Here is a 19431-nt window from a genome sequence, read left to right on the forward strand (position 1 = left end):
TGATTTTAATATTGATATCGACACGATATGACTGAACTAATGCCTGTGCACTAATAATACTCCCATTCACTCACTGTTGAAGTATGAATGGATTTGATATCTTTATATTAACCTGATGAAAGTATTCGAATGAACGAAACAAAAAAAAAGTTACTTACGGTAAAAGTGTATTTCTTATTTTATTTTTTAATATGGCCTCTGTTTTAAAATTCATTCATAACCTTTTTATGATGAGCAATGCATTTTTTACCATGGCAGTATTGTTTTCATATACGTAAATGTGTAGAGTGAGAATACAATTTTCTCTGTCACTATCCGGACGATTTTCGAGTGTAAGTTAAACGTCCATAAGTAACCTAAAGGTCTAGATAAAAAACAGGGTTCGACTGTCACGAAATCTTTTACGTTTCATAACTTCATCTGACAAACAGGATAAATTTGCCAGGTGGTGGGACGAGACTGTCACAATGTTCTTCAACTTTGACTAGAATACCATAAAATACAATAGGAACGTACTAGTGGAACCCCATCTTGAGTATTTTAAAAAGATAAGCACTGTTATATTTGAAACTTTACACACAATGCGAGCAATCGCGTACTAACTCGAACCCACTTCTCGGTTGTTGTAGACAATAAGAAGACATATATATCCACAAAACATTTAGTATATCCAAACTTTTACCACCTGCAACTGAACAAAAAAACTATGAAATGAAAAGAAAATGTTAAATCATCTTGCGTGGGAACGTGAGGATTTTCTGCTGGAACTTTCCTGCATGGGTTGTAAAGATTTCTGCTAGAACTTTCCAAAACTATCGTGGATTGGTTACTTCCGAGTATCCAATGAAATGTGTTACCTTTATTTCATGACTTAATTTCAATTATTTTATATGCACAAGGTATTATACACGAAAACTGTCAATCACTACTCGGTATAAGGTAGATAAAAAGGAACAGACATCGGTGACGGACGTCAGTTTTTTTAGCTGACAACCACTCTGCCTTCCAACCAGCTCTTCAGCAAACACCAAGCCAGCCAGCCAGCCAGCCAGCCAGCCCAGAGACCACCAGCAAGATACAAGTCGACCAAACACCAAGACAGCTAGTCATCCAGACACAACCCGGTCTTCAACTGCTGCCTGCCTACCTACCTGCCTGCCTACCTGCCTGCCTGCCTGCCTGCCTACCTACCTACCTACCTACCTACCTACCTACCTACTTACCAGCATCAACAACTTGACTACCGAACATGGCCACGAAAAAGGTTAGCAAACGTATAAGCTACTGGTATAACAATACCGTCGATGTCAGTTTGGATCCAGCATCGTCTAAACCCTTCATACACATTAAAAAAAGAAATTTTAAAGGAGAGAAGAGTATAAGCTTATCAACGGACGCGTTTAAGGCACTTGTGAATAAACAGGAGCAGATTCTAGAAGCTGCTGAAGATGTAGAGATGACTGCCCGTTGCGACTCGGAGGTGGATCACAGCAGCCGTTTCCATACTTATCAAAGACCCGGTAAGGCTGGAATTATTTACTTGTTTTCATCTATCTGTGTATGATTTACGTTTGTATTATGTGAAGCACAAGTTAAACTAATTAGTTGATCAAACATATGTTCTAGTATGATTTAAAATGTTTGTATTAATACTGTTACATTAACAAGGAATTTGATCTTGTATATATTCACTTATTCCCGTTATCCAACAGAACTGGTGTATACATATTTCATTTAAAACTTCTTAATGTTGTTCTACATTCCATTTTTTTAGATACGATATTCAGACCGTCATCGCCTCCAGGCCCGCCCCCTCCTCACATCTCCGAGAGCGATACCATCTTTACCAACGATGAAGGATTGCATTTACGGCCACGATATAGACCCTACACCACGCCCTACCCTGGTGTAGGATTCAACAACGACGACTTTGCCAAACGTCATCATCACCATGATCATCATCCTTTGAGACGACCCCAGCCTCTTCACTCGTACCATACAGCTGGGTACAACGACGGTGCTGGATACAACGACGGTGCTGACTACCGCAGTTCGGGCTACAACAGCTCGGGCTATAACGGTTCGGGCTACGCTTCTGGCTATACCCCGATGATCAACAACCAGCCACCTCTTCTCAAGCCTGAGCTTCAAGCCCAGTACCTGCCTCAGCCCCATCCTCAGGCCATGCCCCCAGCCCCAACCTCACCCCCAGCCTCAGCCTCAGCCCAAGCCACAGCCCCAGCCCCATCCACAACAAAGCAGCCCAAATGGTATGAAAATACCAGCTGAGCTGCATTAGGCTGAGTGCCCACTCCTCGTATAAAGTGCGTATTGTAATAAAAGTTTTTAACCAACGCTAAATCTTCTGCTATTTATTTATTATACTCAGATACGTATGATCGATAAAGGGATACTGTTCCCTTCAACCCAATCGCCGCAGTTTGGCAGTGTTTTACAAAACCGTACGTTTACTGACACTTCTACCATAGTAGAAAGGAGCATGTGTCTTGAAATTGATGCTGTACATATAATTACTCCGTTTACACAAACAACATTGATACCGTTTATATGTATCTACTAAACACATTGCCTTTTAAATGGCCTTTCAATACACCGGGGCACTAGAGCCCGGCACGCGAGCCAGACACGCACCGCGCACACATTTATACACTGCTAACCGCCTTACTGCCGACAGAGACCATATAATAGATATAATTATATGGTCTCTGCTGCCGAGAACTCGCGACAGGTACCCGTGTTTCACAAAGAATAAAAACTCATTACAGACAAATCAACATTTGTATTGACCATCAAACTATGCTTGAAATGATGAGATGCGGTATGCGGTTCATCCCCATCGTCTAACTTCTTCATTTTCAGGAAGACACTTACAACAACCATCCTTAGTCTCAAAAACCAGCAGACGACTGTCCAAAAGCAGACGAACATTTTGCTTATTCACATCTACCCCGTTGAAGTCGGGGGGACCGGTAGCAGACGACGAACGGGAAACCGCTAGCAGTCGACGAACACCTGTGTCAACACTTCACTCCGCTTGTATCAATACCATCCTTTGTCCCCATTGTTACCACATCTTTAGGGAGGATTCAACGGTCTAACGCACATTCAAGTACCCCCCTCCATTGTCCACTCGCTCGCGCTTCATCGCTTTCCTTTGAAATTGGGAGGCAAACGCTATTGTTGTCATGAACTACTAACTTTTCCTCTACTAAGGGTTTGTCGCTTTTTTAAATATGATTATTCTTATTTACAGATTAAAATATAAAATGCAGCAAAGAGTGTTTGGGTTATTCTGACACAGTCAGGCAGGTTAGGCTCATCATCAGCTAAGGGCCCTTGCCCTCAAACCCTCCGAGAACTTTTCCGAGAATGTGAAGACTCCCAAACACTGCTTCCTTCTGCATTACACAGATTGTCAGTGGGGCTGTATTCCTGGTAGCAAACCCGGGTACTCTCCAAATGTCAGTCAACAGATTGGGAGGTACCAAACCTATGGCACCAAGAACAACGGGGAGTCGGACAACTTGCTACTTGGGATGCAAGCGTGACATTTCGAAAGTGAGGTCCTCATGTTTGCCATGATTTTCCTGCATCTTGTCAGTCAATCACATTAGTGTCAAAAGGGACAGAATATTCAATAATATAAATGATTTCATAGGATTTATCAAAAGGGACTTGATCGGGTTTGTTTGCCTGCATAGGTCTGAGGCTGTATACGGGCCTATTCCAAAGAACATTGAATTTATCATTTTCCCTGACGCTCTCTTCATATTCATATGTCATACTATGGATGGACCTCTGTGCCAACCCCACAAACATGGCGAAGACGGTAATAAAAGGATGGAGCCTCTCCATCATGTCGCTTAAGATACTGTGTTTGTGCCAAAGCTGGCACGAATACAAGGATAACACTCATCATATCGTCTTGTCCATGCAAGTAACACTCTCAAACCCTGAGACCCGTGAAGATCCCGGGTAGAATAGGTCTTCAGCAACACACGCTTGCCGTAAAAGGCTACTATGCTTGTCGTGAAAGGCGACTAACGGGATCGAAACTCAAACCCCGAAGGAGCGTCTATGTCTGATTCACAGAGTGCTCCAAGAACATTAACGCGAGGGAACGCAATAGCATGGTTAGGGAACATGAACATTATGGCGAGGAACGCGATAGCACACGAGACATCGCTATACATACTTTCACCATGGCAGAAGGAAAGGTTCCATACAAAAGGGAGTAATGAGGTTGCGCCTGTGTTCTGTGACGGTCTCTTTTGCTCAAATCGAAACTTCCGAATTGAGGTGGTAAAGAATGAAGCTGAATCGTTTTAGAGACATCACATCTGATTGGCTATTAAGTACCCATGCATCCTTGGAGATGGCGAGAGTGGTGGTGTATCGGATTTCAACTAATATTTTCTCTTTATGTGACTTTTGGGTACATGTGCTAGTACCTTTATAAAAAACAACCTTAAGGTACCAGCACATGCCCCAACTGTGCCTTGACAGAAAAAAGAAGTTGAAATCCATAGATCAACTCTGTCTTTATTGATTAAACAGTTTCAGTTACGCCACTTGTGGGGTTTGTTTCATTAAAGTCGTGAATGTGTACATGACTCAATTGGCATTCAACACCAGTACCATTGAAACCTGAGACTTGTGTGCTATGAATAATTTTATTTAAACCGAATAACCCACTCAAAACTTTAAGCAGCATTTCACTTAGTATAAATACGTTATGAAGCTAGGTTGACTTGCTTCGTGTACCTATTTTTATTATATTTGATCGTTTTAGGCATCAACGCATCTTCGGGTTTAACGTCGCAAGGCCCTGAGTGATCAAATGTTATGGATGTGTTTTAGTGCAAACCATTTCAATACGTTTATTTAAAATAGTGCAAACCATTTCAATACTTATTTAACATTTCATTTATCTAAACACCTAACTGGTTCAATATGTTTCCAAGTGCACCGAAATTCTATGCCCTTTGTCTGTTTAGTATATTCAGCAAACATTCGGCGTATTCCCTCTTATCATAAGCCCCTCCGGGCAGGACCCTTAATCTCAAGCGCTATCTATAAATTTCAATTAACACCTCCTTACGTCGCCGGATCTTACGTACATACATACACGTGGGACAATGACCTTGCCTCTCGTTACGTAATACTTTGCTCTACAAAACCCGACTGACATGGTCAGTCAGGGAGACAGCCAGAACGTAAGTGACAGAGCGAGTCTCCACCCGGGAACATTGGCCACTCGGTCCCGGTGTGCGTTCTGTCACGTTATTATGAACATGTACCTTTTTGACTTATTCCAAACCATCAACAATAAACATGGCTGCTGTCGTCTTAAACGTCACCCCTGAGTTTTGTCATCCGTCTCCACCCTGATCTACCATCAGAGGGTCGAAACATACGCCCTTGGACAGGTGTTTCGAGAGAATGATCTCTTGGAGGGGGAGGGACGGAGGACAAACTTCATTCCTTGATTCATAGGGGGAAGTTCAACGTTCCAAATATCAGCTTTATCTTTAGGTCAAGCATTATTCCAACAGCTCCATCCATGTTTGCAGTTTACAACTCTTCTGGAACTACCGAGATTGTGTTTTCTATGAAGATTTCAAAGACGGTCAAACGACTTAAAGGTTGTTTGATCAGGGTTACAACATTCAAGGCCTTAGTAACATTATATATTAGACACGTGGAGGACATTTCCAAATATCGGTGACAAAAATTGTGTCCGATGACATTCCCTACTTTCACTTGTACCATATGTTCCTGTGTTTTTTAGTTGAACTGACTTGACTTTGCATGTGTTTGTGATGGGTCCACCTATGATACGCCTACCTTTTCCCGAACACCCGATATCATCACTATGTGATAATAGTTTCATAAACACATGCATACTATACAGTCGGATTCGGACAGTGATAAACACACACACGAGAGACAGTGAGAAGTGTGCATGCGAAGTGTTTGTTTGTTGTTTAACGCCTCACTCAGCAATATTCTAGCTATATGACGGCGGTCTGTAAAATAATCGAGTCTGGACCAGACAATCCAGTGATTGATATCATGAGCATCGATCCACGCAATAGGGATCGATGACATGTATCAACCAAGTCAGCGAGCCTGACCACCTGATCCCGTTAGTCGCCTTTTACAACAAGCATAGTCGCCTTTTACGGCAAGCATGTGTTGCTGAAGACCTATTCTACCCCGGAATCTTCATGGGTCGCATGCGAAGTGACCAAAATGAATGTCAATTAGTGATCTGGTCCAAATGGACATCCCTGTTGATATGTTGGTTGGTTCGTTGTTTAACGCCGCACTCAGCAATATTCCAGCTATATGACGGCGGTCTGTAAATAATCGAATCTGGACCAGACAATCCAGTGACATGTATTAACTTGAAGTTGTGGAAGATAAACAATTGATACAATACAGTTAATATAATTATCTTTAACGTCTATTGGTATGACGCGGCAGGGGATCGAACAACCTACCTTCTGCTCTCTGGGCAGACGCACTATCCATGACACCACAGAGGCGGTACTCCAGGTTAGGGAAAGATGGAAGTAGTAACAATGGACCAATGGACCCTGTTCTGCTTATTACAAACGTGACTGCATAATTCCCTGTCAAACGGTGCCAGATGATGGGAACATCAAAGAGGACATTTTTCTTCCAGTTTGTTAAACATAGAGCTCTATATCTCTATTCATCTATTTCATGGCGCAAATACTGATGGAAGTAATGATGAACAGAATTCAAATGCCTTCATTGAAACTTGAAGAAAAGATGCTCTTTGTTCTTCTCGTCCTTTAGCCACTTTTTAACGTTAGATATTCGTCTAATTATATATGCGTGAGTGGTAGTAGCAACAACAAAACCATAGCACCTTGTTCAAAGAACTATGACAGTGAATATTATTGTTGGGTTAGGCATATGGCAACGTAATGTATTGTGATAACACCAGTCCTCCATCTGGTGTAGTCGACTTTATAGAATGTCAGTCTATACACAGAATTACATGAATATATAATTGCTCACAACCGGTTTGTATGTAAAGGAAACATTGATCAATACAGAGGGAAAATAAAAAATCTAGTTTCAACATGAGATTAATTCTGCTTACTGCAGACCAAACGGTTCTCCCTATTTGTCAGGTTGCAATGGGAATTCAAACGTCATCGGTAGAGACGGTAGAGAAACACTTTGAAAATGGGGTTAACAATGGTCGTTGTGCTCCATGGGATGTTTCTGGCCTCCCTACCACCCGGCGTCCCTGTCTCGTCAAGAGGGGAATGTGTGTCAAGATGTTACTATCAGAAGGACTGTTCCTCCCTCTTCTATGATGTTAGCACGAACCTGTGCCAGCTGTCTACTGAAGTGTACCTTGAACGCGACTTGACGAACACATCAGGCAACATGCAGTACCTTGTATGGAGAAGAGGTATGTTCACGACTTTCTTAGTTCTTCTTTAAGAAGCCTTCTTCTATTAAGGACATGTTCACAAGTTAAGGTTTCAAATTAAGAGAGGGGGGTTCAAATATGGGCGGGTCAACTGCAGCTAATGATTTCTGCCCATACATAATATTATATTACTCATTTAGTAAATACTCAATTCTGATTGGTAGCCCAGCAGTTTCAAATATCAAAAACGTATCTCTGACTAAATATGTCTATGGTTACCGAATTGCAAGGTTTTTTTTGTTTCATTCCAAAACCCTTTCCATACACCAAAGAATACCTTCCAAACGCAGAGTCAATTGTACGATCCCGACTCAATATGTGTTTATGAATTACTATTCGCGAATAGTCGAGAGTGTCTTGCCCCACCAATGGCACAATCACAAACACATGCAAAGGCAAGTCAGTTGGTCACATGGTACTTGTACAATTCAAAATAGGGAATTGCCTCGGACATCATTATTGTCGCTGATGCCCAAAACTAGGAAATGTCCTCCACATCTCCACCATGAATCTTTTATAAAGCTTTACTGAGACCTTGAATGTTGTTGCCTTGATCAAACAACTTCTGAGCAGGAGCGTTATGCCATTCACCATAACAAACCACATCATAGAAGCTGAAGTGGTTGTTTTGTTCCTTTCTTCTACGGGCGTTAATATTTCAAAGCATTAAGAACTCACACTGTGAGTGTACATGTGCAGCGGGCCGTTGCAATGAAGTCGTCGTCATGGTTATATCAGCACAAGTCTTTTTGTGATCTCCGGTTCTTATAACATTCTGTGTAAGCGAAGATAATGAACAGACGATCAGCTGTATCGAGGTACGCTGACAAATTGTAGTTTAATTAATGCAGGCAAACTCGCGACATCATTGCTGAAACTAAGCTGTATTTCATCAACAAATCTCTGAAATACAAAGGCGTGAAACCCTTGCAGAAGAAAAGATGTATGTGATATATTCATTACAGCGAGGGGGCATGGGTGGCCCAGTCGTCTAAGGCGCCGCGACTCGCTGTGCAGAGTTGCGTCCCTTGGGCACGCCAGAAACCTATGATTGTGGGTTCGAATCCCTGTTCGCCCCGATTATGTTTCTAGGTTTGTCAGCACCATACCCATGCTCGTGGGTGACACCAAAGTGGTAAACGTCTGGGACCTGCATCACTTCGGGCTTTCCTCCCACATTAAGCTGATACGCCGCGATATAACTGGAATACTGTTAAAAGTGGCGTTAAACCCAACTCACTCACTCACTCACTCATGACAGCGAACACCTATTGGAACAATGTACCTCGTGCTGTTTCTATTTAACTGACTTCTTCTGTTGTTTATTCTCCGCCTGAAATGTTAAGAGCCCCTGTTTGATGTTTTTTTCATAAAGGGAGAATGATAGCATATGTTAAACTATCTGTTATATTATATTTATTGCAGTCATTTACGTACATTTGCAACCTTTGATAGAGAATCGCACAATTCTCGTGCATTATGTGTATTTTTTGTGAAAACTGATGTTTGTAGGCAGGCACAACCTTGTCGTCTCTCATGATATATTTGGAGCCGAATCACGTTTGGTTTTTGGAGAAATAGAATTGAACAGAATGGAACTTTGGTTTGTGTTACATATTGTGATATGATCCTCCTTCCCACGTTCTCCGGCAAAGTTTTGTTGATCCACTGTAGGTCGGCTGCTCAAGCCATGTTGCATGCCTAAGAAGGAATAACTGTACAATACACATACAACACCAGTACCTTTGAAACCGGATTTTTTAAGTCATATGACTTAAAACCCACTCACTAAAAGTCTTTTACTCAGTATTCATAAGTAATGAATCTTTGTTTTCAGGGTTTGCAACCATTTTCAAATCCATACGCACCAAAGCATCTTTGGGTTTCACAAAAGCTAGCACCGAATGATCCAAATTTAATTGCATCGGTTTCTCGAAGCAATTAGCTCTTAAGACGTTTCCATTTCAGATTTATATATAATTGAAAACTTCAGGTACATGTAGGTCATGGTATACCGTTGCACAAAGTCATTTGTTTTGGGGTTGTTTTTTTGTTTAACGCCGCACTAAACAATATTCCAGTTATATGACGGCAGTCCGTAAATAATCGAGTCTGGACCAGACAATCCAGTGATTGATATCATGAGCATCGATCCACGCTATTTGGATTCGATGACATGCATCAACTATGTCAGCGAGCCTGACCATCGATTCTGGACAAGACAATCCATTGATTGACATTATGAGTGAGTATGGTTTTACGCAGCTTTCAGCAATATCACGGTGGGGGACACAAGAAATGGAACTCGAATCCATTGCCTTCGCCGTGATGAGCAAACGCTTTAACCACTAGCCTACCCCATCGCCCCTATTGACATTATGAGCATCGATCAACGCAATTGGGATACAAAGGTGAGTGTATCCTGCCTCATCGGTCACCCGTCACAAACACATGCAAAGGCAGGTCAATTTTTCACCTGAAAAAACACGGGAACATATGGTACAGGTTAAAATAGGGGCATCGGACATTATTTTTAGCACTGATGTGTCAAATTTGGAAAAGGCCTCCACTTGCTTCCATCAATAGATTATTGTTGACACAAAGATAAATTACGGTGTTGTTATACGTGAATAATTAGTTAATATGGGAACATTGAAAATCTATGGAATCTCAGATCAATGTGAGATCCGCAGGTAGGAAGGCATCTGTCAAGACCGCTCCAAGTGAGCCTCTGGGGAGATTACTTGCTGTCACAAGCTACCAAAGACCACTCACTTCACTCTCTCTGAATCTAACTCGTATTGACTCTAAACAATGCTTACTGAATAACTGAATAACCCATTTTCGTGAGCCATTCATTAGAAATCTTTGAACCATAAGCTCTATCGTTCATTGAACATGCAAATGTCCCATCTACACTTTCAAAAAAAGAAACGAACAGGGAGTATGTAGTTCATTGAACCTGAATACACAAAAATCCGGTATAAAAATTGGATACATGTTATTGGAAAACGATGGAGGCCTGATATTCGACAAACTGTGTGTCCAAACGCAGCCATGATTTGCAATGTCTTAAATGGCATTGTTTTGACACTTGTTAAAAAATGTCATGTCGGAAAACAGTAAAGCAAAATTTACTGTTCCACCTATGTCATCTCAATGCCACAGCTACGGAGACTGCAGGACGCATCCCTGGTTTGAGGAGGATATCGGAGCAGACTGTCAGGAACCATCTTTGCGAGGCTGGAATACGACCCCGAGGACCAGTTATCGTCCCTGTTTTGCAACAGATCCATCAACAGCCATACCATACAGAAACTTTGAGAAACTGGAGACGAGTGTGGTTTAGCGATGACTCTCGATTTTCTTCTTCACCGGCGAGATGGAAGACAACTTGTTTATCGTCGTCGAAATGAGCGTTTTGCCCCACATTGTGTACGGGATTTCGACAATATCGGTGGCGGTAGTGTCATGGTGTCGGGGGCCATATCCTACATCAGGAGATCTGACTTGGTTGTGGTTCAGAGAAATTTGACAGCAAATCCCTACATGAATCAAATTCTTCACCCTTACCTTCTTCAAATCATTGAAAGCCAGAGGGAGCTGTTTCAACAGGACAACGCTCCACCGAACACAGCTCATCTCACGGTAGACTACCTTCATAATGCCAACATCAACGTCTTGATCTCCAGATCTCAACACAACCGAACACCTCTGGGATGAACTCGATCGTTTTTTACGTCAACGTCAGAACACGCCGCAGACTCGCCCACAACTGGCCAACAAGCAGAATCGCGCAGAATTCCGCAGGACAGAATTCGTACACTTATTCAGTCAGTGCCGAGGAGATGCAGAGCCATGATTGCTGTCCAGGGCGGTCACACGAGATACTGAGTTCAGCGCAACCTTGTGGTCTCATGTTTCAAAGCCTTTGTACAACGACAACATGTGACTATCGAGCTCCAAAATGTGACTATCGAGCTCCAAAATTTCTTATTTGTATCTATGATATCGAATTAAATATATCGACTTAATAAGGTGCAATACATTAACGAAAAATCTACCTGTGCGTTTCTTTTTTTGAAGAATGTATTTTTATTGTCAAACTCACAATGGCTGTAAAAACATTTAGATTAAAGACGGCGCGCTTGAGTATTGTGGAAATGCTATAAACATGTTTTTTGTTTGGTATTAGACAGGTGTTAGGTAATAACCTCAGGTTATAGGCCGTTTTATGCATGCACAACACACGGATATTTTCTGTTTATCATCATTCTACCTGTAAAAGTATCTTTTGGGGCTAATCACAGAGTCAGGATAGGCTAGATTTGCGTTATTCTGATGTATGCTATTTTCGAAATTGGGATCGATTACCGTGCATCAACCAAGTCAGCGAGCCTGACCACCCGACCCCGTTAGTCACCTTTTACAACAAGCATATGGTTGGTTGGTTGATTAACGCCGCACTCAGCAATGATAGTTGGATAGTTGGTCACTTCCACAAAGGTCATAGTGGACTGAACATTCGAATTCGTAGTCTAGGAACTCTGCTACAAGATGTACACCTCTATGAAAACCTGGTTCCAAGTCAACACTACATACTATCTCGGAAGCGGATATCCTATCAAAGTGGACATGTGGCATCAATGCAGCTTTGAACATGATATCCGATTCTCATTGTAGGTTGTTGATAGACCATAAAAAAGGTTATACGCTGTATGTTCGCCAATCTCACATGGTCTCACTCCTCTCGCTGTTTTACAAATAAATATTAAATAATTAAACGAATGTATAATAAAATATAAATGCATCACCAGAATTAAGCGATGTGAATAAAAAAACACTATGATATTTACTGTTACTTTTTATTTTTGGCTGGCTATAGACTACAGGCTATAGATCGAAACAGACAGTTGAGTCCTGTGGAATTTTGACATGGCCTCATGGAAGTATGTCTCTCGTGATTAATGTTTAATGTACAAAGTGATCACGTGATCTTTCCAGTTCATAGTTCCTTTATGACAACTCCATGACGTCTTGTGTCACGTGTTTAAACCCTCAACTTACTTACTTAACTACTCTGCATACCGCTCTCAGTCGTGAAGAGAAACACTTTGAAAATGGGGTTAACAATGGTCGTTGTGCTCCATGGGATGTTTCTGGCCTCCCTACCACCCGGCGTCCCCGTCTCGTCAAGAGGGGAATGTGTGTACAGATGTTACTATCAGAAGGACTGTTCCTCCCTCTTCTACGATGTTAGCACCAACCTGTGCCAGCTGTCTACTGAAGTGTACCTTGAACGCGACTTGACGAACACATCAAGCAACATGCAGTACTTTGTATGGAGAAGAGGTATGTTAACGACTTACTTAGTTCTTCTATAAAACACTGCTACAAGATTGCTACTATTAAGGGTATGGTTTAAAGGTAAGGTAAAGGTAAGGAGTTAAGGGAGGTGGATCGAGTTAGGGTTGGATGGGGTGGAGTGGACGGGTCAACAGCAGCTAATGATTTCTCCCCATAATATTATTTTATTGTCCAATCAATTCTCAATTCTGATTGGTATTCCACGTTTTTTCAAATATCAAAAATAAACCTCTGACTCATTCAACCTATGATGACCAAACCGTTCTCAGAAGGCAGTTTCATTTTTGTAATGAAACTCAATTCTGCATGGAATACAGCTTTTCATCGAGACACAGTATGTATATCTCCAAAATGTAATGGGTTGCTGAAGACCTATTCTACCCCGGATCTTCTCCAACTTTGTATCATTAAATCCAGTTGGACAAACGTTTTAATAACGTGTCACCGCGCGTCATTAACTTAATTGAGGTTCTGGGGTATCTTGAGCGTGTCTTTAAAAACAAACATTGTTTCAAGGCTTCGAACGCACAAGGAAAGACCATGTTTTCAGAAGGCGACCTCAGCACCTCAAATCCATGTGCGATGAAATTCGGGCACGCTACCGTTTTGGGAATTCAAGCATCCGATATATCTGTGATCTTGTGAGAGATGTTTGTTTGTTTGTTTGTTGTTTAAAGCCGCACTCGGCAATATTCCAGCTATATGACGGCGGTCTTTGAATAATCGAGTCTGGACCAGACAATCCAGTGATTGACATCATTGTATGGAAAGTATTGGAAACCGTAATCACAAGCACAAATTGCAAATCGTGTATAAATAGATTGTCAACAGTTAACCAACGTTTTATATCTGGTGCTCTAACCCTGAAAGGCATAGAGTTAATGGTCCTTTTAATGAATAAAAATAAAAGAATAGTTGATAAAATCAAAGCAGTACATTATTTTCCGTCAGTGCTACATTGATTTTTGTTATATAATAAATGAATCATAACATATATTTTATTTGGGCATCTGGAACATGGGGTTGGGCATGTCACCTCAGGTACACAAAGTCTATGAAGTTTCAATAACGTCATCAGCTGATCACTCTCGTTCCTAAACTTAAGTTTTCCAAAAATAGTTACAACGCAAGAAACGTCCTCTAAATTAAACTTGAAAGTAAATGAGTGAGTGTCATCGACGGACAGTATAATAACTAGTATATCACAGTTTATAAGCAATACTAGTTTAGAACAATTAAAAGAATAACCTATTATTCAACAATAGATGATAACAAGAGTGATCAGAAAGATTATATATCCCCCTGGCAGCTGTCTGTAAAGTAACCATTAGTAAATGTGCAATTCTGTATGTAATGAGTTGTAGACAGGGGTGGATGAATAAGCTGCACTCTCACTAAGATATGGTGCTTTGTTCCTCAACAATGATATCATCAGAGTGTCCTTGCCTTTATAGGATTGTGGTTGGTTGGTTGGTTGGTTTTTGTTTAACGCCGCACTCAGCATTATTCCAGCTATATGACGGCGGTCTGTCAATAATCGAGTCTGGACCGTACAATCGAGTGATTGATATCATGAGCATCGATCCACGCAATTTGGATCGATGACATGCATCAACAAAGTCAGTGAGCCTGACAACCCGATCCCGTTAGTCGCCTTTTACGACAAGCATAGTCACCTTTTACGGCAAGCATGAGTTGCTGAAGACCTATTCTACCCCGGATCTTCACGGGTAACTTCTAAGTAATGCCTATCAAACAATTCAAATACAGAGGAGCTTGTACGATTCCGCCCATATCATGAGCATGTGTTTATGAATCACTATCAATCAGTGATGCGAACATGTTGGCGTATCATGCCCACCGGTGGTGCCCATAAATACGTGCAAAGGCAATCAAGTGTGCACCTAAAGGAACACGGGAACAAATGGTAGAAGTCAAAATAAGAGAGGTGAGGTGAAATTGGGTTTAACGTCGCGTCCAAGATTATTGCACTTATATAGCGACGTGCATGCACGTGTATGTGTGTGTGTGGCTGCTTGTACTAGTCCGGACTGATGCCGATTTATAGTGTTAGCTCACTTAGATACCATGCCGCAGTTTAACATGAATACCCCACTCAGACACAGTATACTGACTCCGAGCCGACCAGTCCTTGGTTTAGCCCCTTAATGCCGAGCGCCAGACAGGGTAACAACAAGTACAATCTTTTAACGTCTTTTTGTATGACGCGGCCCGGGATCGAACCCTGGACCTTCCGCTCTCCGGGCGGACGCTCTACCACTAGACCACGGAGGCGGTCCAAAATAAGAGAACTGCATCGGACATACGTTTTGTCACCGATGCGTCGAAATTGGAAATGTCCTCCAGCTTTACTGAGGCTTTATGACAATCTTTGAAATCGTCATAGAAGAGCATGCTCGATTGAGTGAGTGAGTGAGTGAGTTGGGTTTAACGCCGCTTTTAACAGTATTCCAGTTATATCACGGCGTGTCAGCTTGATGTGGGAGGAAAGCCCGAAGTGATGCAGGAATCAGACGTTTACCACTTCGGTGAAACCCACGAGCACGGGTATGGTGCTGACAAACCTAGAACCGGGATTCGAACCCACAATCATAGGTTTCTGGCGTGCCCAAGGGACGCAACTCTGCACAGCGAATCGCGGCGCCTTAGACGACTGGGCCACCCGTGCCCCCCATGCTCGATTGAGAAATGTAGACACGGCTGGAGCTGCTTGAATATTACTCATCACTGTTTACATACATTTACAGAAATGGTGTAGAGAATCATACACTTGTCGTCGAGTTTGTGTAGTTCAGGCAATACATGCATGTTTAATCAGATACAACCTTATTTGTCGAAGAGTCACTTGAGGTTTGGTGTGGAATAACTTTGAACATTATCGAACACTGACTGGTGACAGATATCGTGATGTCCCACAGTCTAGGCCACATTCTGGAGCAATGTTGCATGCCATGCCTTAGAGGACAACTAGAATTATGTTGTTCCAGCTATGAAGGCGTGATGGCCTTAACAGAACAATATACCTGAACTAGGCGTCAGACTAAACCCATAACACTCGTGGTGGAAAGTTTGTTAGGTGTTCCCAAGCCAGTCAAATACACTGCAGATAATTAGCATACATTGCCGATGATCTTTAGGGTGAATGTCATTTCATCCTGTGCACCCGATAATCACCTCACTCGCTGTGTGATGTCTAAACAACACAGGTCTGCTGACCTCTTCTGTGTGTAGGGGGCACGGGTGGCCCAGTCGTCTAAGGCGCCGCGATTCGCTGTGCAGAGTTGCGTCCCTTGGGCACGCCAGAAACCTATGATTGTGGGTTCGAATCCCAGTTCGCCCCGATTATGTTTCTAGGTTTGTCAGCACCATACCCGTGCTCGTGGGTTTCACCGAAGTGGTAAACGTCTGAGACCTGCATCACTTCGGGCTTTCCTCCCACACTAAGCTGACACGCCGTGATATAACTGGAATGCTGTTAAAAGCGGCGTTAAACCCAACTCACTCACTCACTCTTCTGTGTGGATGAGTTCATTCTTGTAATCATGACAGTACATTGTTCTTTAGATGACTGCGGCACTGGTTACACGTGGTACCGTACTCTTGGCCTTGGTAGTATTGTTATAGACAGTAGACTTCATTATAAGTGACAGCTGCTTGACTGAAGTGCTCGTACAATATCGAGTTGTGATGTTGTCCTTGACAGGTATTGATTCAGAGTGGTCACGCTTAGTTGTGATTGTTTTAGTGAAACTTGATATCTTCGTTACCTTCCCGGTGTAGAGGGCCCCCCTCCCCTCGTGACATAACTGGAATACTGTTCAAAGCGGCGTTAAGCAAAAACTAATATCTAATCAACGTAAGTCTCGTTACCTCTTCTGTATGTAGGAGTTCATTTTTGTAATCATGACAGTACATTGTTCTCCTTTAGATGACTGTGGCAATGACTACACGTGGCACCGAAGTCTTGGCCTCTGCTACAAGATCTACACCTCCAGGAAGACCTGGTTCCAAGTGAACACTACATGCCATCAAGACGGCGGATATCCTATCAAAGTGGACAGTGCTGACATCAACGCACTTATGAACAAGATATCCGATTCTCATTGTAGGTTGTTATTAGCCAACGCAATCACTCGTCTCAAAGCATAATTCAAACGACCCGTGAAGATCCGGGATAGAATAGGTCTTCAGCAACCCATGCTTTGCCGTGAAAGGTGACTACGCTTGTCGTATGACGCGACTAACGTGATCGGGTGGTCAGGCTCGCTGACTTGGTTGATGGATATCATCGTATCCCAATTGCGTGGAACGGTGCCTATAATGTCAATCATTGGATTGCCTGGTCCAGACTCGATTATTTACAGACCACCGTCACATAGCTGGAATATTGCCAAGTGCGGCGTTAAACAACAAACAAACAATCACCATTCAAACTTGATATCTGAAGTTCATAAAGACAAAGACGGACATACACGTGTAGTATATCAAGTAATTTGAAATACAAAAACATATATTTGAAACATCAAAGCAATTACTTCAACAATCAATAACTCATTTTTTATAGGCAATAAGATCTCCCTCCTAAAAGCATAAGTCAAACTTAGATATCTGAAGTTTGTAAAGAAGGAGGTAGGGAAAGTGTATATAAAAACTCATTTGAATTGTCTCTATAGTTTCAACTATTTGTTTTCTTTTTTTATTTAGAAAAAAGCAATTACTTTTAAAATTTGACATTCATTTATGATAATTAATTCCCATTAATCCTTAATACAGCGAGTAATGTTTTGTTTGTTTGTTTTCACCACAATCAAAATCATGTAACTTTTCCACATTTATAAATGCTTTGTCCAAGGTGATTAGGACCACCAAAGTGTTACAGATGTCATGTGAAAGTCATTGTTTGTTCGACAGTGTCACTCAGGGTCACATAGGTCTTCAGCAACCCATGTTTGCCGTAAATGGCGACTATGCTTGTCGTAAAAGGCGACCAACGGGATCGGGTGGTCAGGCTCGCTGACTTGGTTGATACATGTCATCGATCCAAATTGCGTGGGTCGATGTTCATGCTGTCCATCACTGGATTGTCTGGTCCAGACCGCCGTCATATAGCTTGAATATTGCTGAGTGCGGCGTTAAACAACAAACAAACACACAAACACTCAGGGTCACGCCTGGTCAACAAACAAACAAACAAACACTCAGGGTCACGCCTGGTCAAGGTCAGTAAGCATCTACGTTTCTGTTCACAGATGACCTATTCTGGCTGGGTGGTTTTCTCCATGGAATTTGGACATGGCCCGATGGAAGTATCATCAATCCGTTCTTCTGGGACGATGATCAACCAGAAGATATTGCGGAGAAGTGTATCTTGATAGAGAGACCAAAAAAAAACTTCATAAGGAGGTGGCATGACTTTCCATGCACACATGCCACTAAGTTCGTGTGTCAGCTTCCTCTGAAAGGAAAGCCCCTCCGTTGACAATAGGTAACAAGATGTCTCATATTTACTCAGCAACAAAAGTTCCTGTGACACCAATATTTTAGTGTATTTTTCAAACAAGTAAAGTATGGTTTTTCAATATTGTACTTCATGTATGGAATCAAGTCACAAAAACGCAACTGCTACAGAAAAGCATGCATTCTAGGCAAAAGTTGACTTTTAAGGAAGCCCCATGCATTTCACTACCCAAGAATGGGTATAAAAACATTTGCGTTAACGGGATTCCATATGCATTGTTTAGCATCGTGCTGACAACAACCACTCAGAAAAACAACAAAATTACAAGCCTTAGGTCAGAAATTCTTATCCAATCAAAATTGGCGTTACATACTTTGGACCAATAACAGTAAAGGCGCAGTTCCAGCCCCTCGGCCTATCAACTATATAAAACCATGCAGATGCCCCTTTGGTATCACATCTGCTCAAGAATAAATACTGGAACTGTCGCCATCAACTCTGTGATTTATATTCTCAACTTTATGTTCTAAGGTAAGCTGGTTTCCCTTGTTCAAATTATTTACTTGTGTACTTTTTGTTTTGAAGTTAGACCAAATAACTCTGGTTAAATATGCAGTGAAGTTATCTCACTTGAACTGAGTACAGGTAATGTATTTATGTTGTCTTTGTACAAGGTAAGTAATTATCGAGAATGTTTGTGTTTATAACGTTCTGTTCAGTGTTGTTGCAATTAATTATAAAATGCAGTTCATATGTCTATTATACTGCTAACAATTATCATTAATTGTATGTTATACTTTGTTGTGAATAGTTGTACTTTAAGTGTATTATACAGATCTCAACATTGTTGAGTAACGCACATTTATCGTTAATGTTAATATTATTGATAATATTGTAGATAGGCTAGTTAAGGAAATGCCAAGGGCAATACCTATCATAAGCCTCCAGCTGTTTGTATGTGTACATATCTCAGCCATATTATTAATATACATAAATCTTCATTATCTTGATAGATGCAAAGGTGGTAGTCTGTATATCTGTGTAATCTTATGTGTATGTGTTTAGTCTCGAGTTTAACTATGTCCTT

General features: G+C 41.6%; 1 protein-coding gene across 1 annotated transcript; it reads left to right on the forward strand.

Annotated features, from left to right (window-relative positions):
- Window positions 1-12570: 12570 nt before the first annotated feature.
- LOC125374521 (C-type lectin lectoxin-Lio3-like) lies at window positions 12571-18415 on the forward strand. The gene is made up of 3 exons (XM_048385421.1): window positions 12571-12850; window positions 16815-16991; window positions 18136-18415. The coding sequence occupies exons 1-3, from the start codon at window positions 12619-12621 to the stop codon at window positions 18363-18365; spliced, it is 639 nt and encodes a 212-aa protein (XP_048241378.1). The 5' UTR covers window positions 12571-12618; the 3' UTR covers window positions 18366-18415.
- The last annotated feature ends 1016 nt before the right edge of the window (window positions 18416-19431 follow it).

Source organism: Haliotis rufescens, unplaced genomic scaffold (assembly GCF_023055435.1).
Source record: "Haliotis rufescens isolate VD_foot unplaced genomic scaffold, xgHalRufe1.0.p SCAF_58, whole genome shotgun sequence".
Lineage (NCBI taxonomy): Eukaryota > Metazoa > Mollusca > Gastropoda > Lepetellida > Haliotidae > Haliotis > Haliotis rufescens.

Coding starts and splice junctions, on each gene's coding strand:
- LOC125374521 (XM_048385421.1), top strand. CDS start 12,619: ATGGGGTTAACAATGGTCGTTGTGCTCCATGGGATGTTTCTGGCCTCC. Junction 12,851..16,814: donor GTACTTTGTATGGAGAAGAG/GTATGTTAACGA, acceptor GTTCTCCTTTAG/ATGACTGTGGCAATGACTAC. Junction 16,992..18,135: donor CAAGATATCCGATTCTCATT/GTAGGTTGTTAT, acceptor TTCTGTTCACAG/ATGACCTATTCTGGCTGGGT.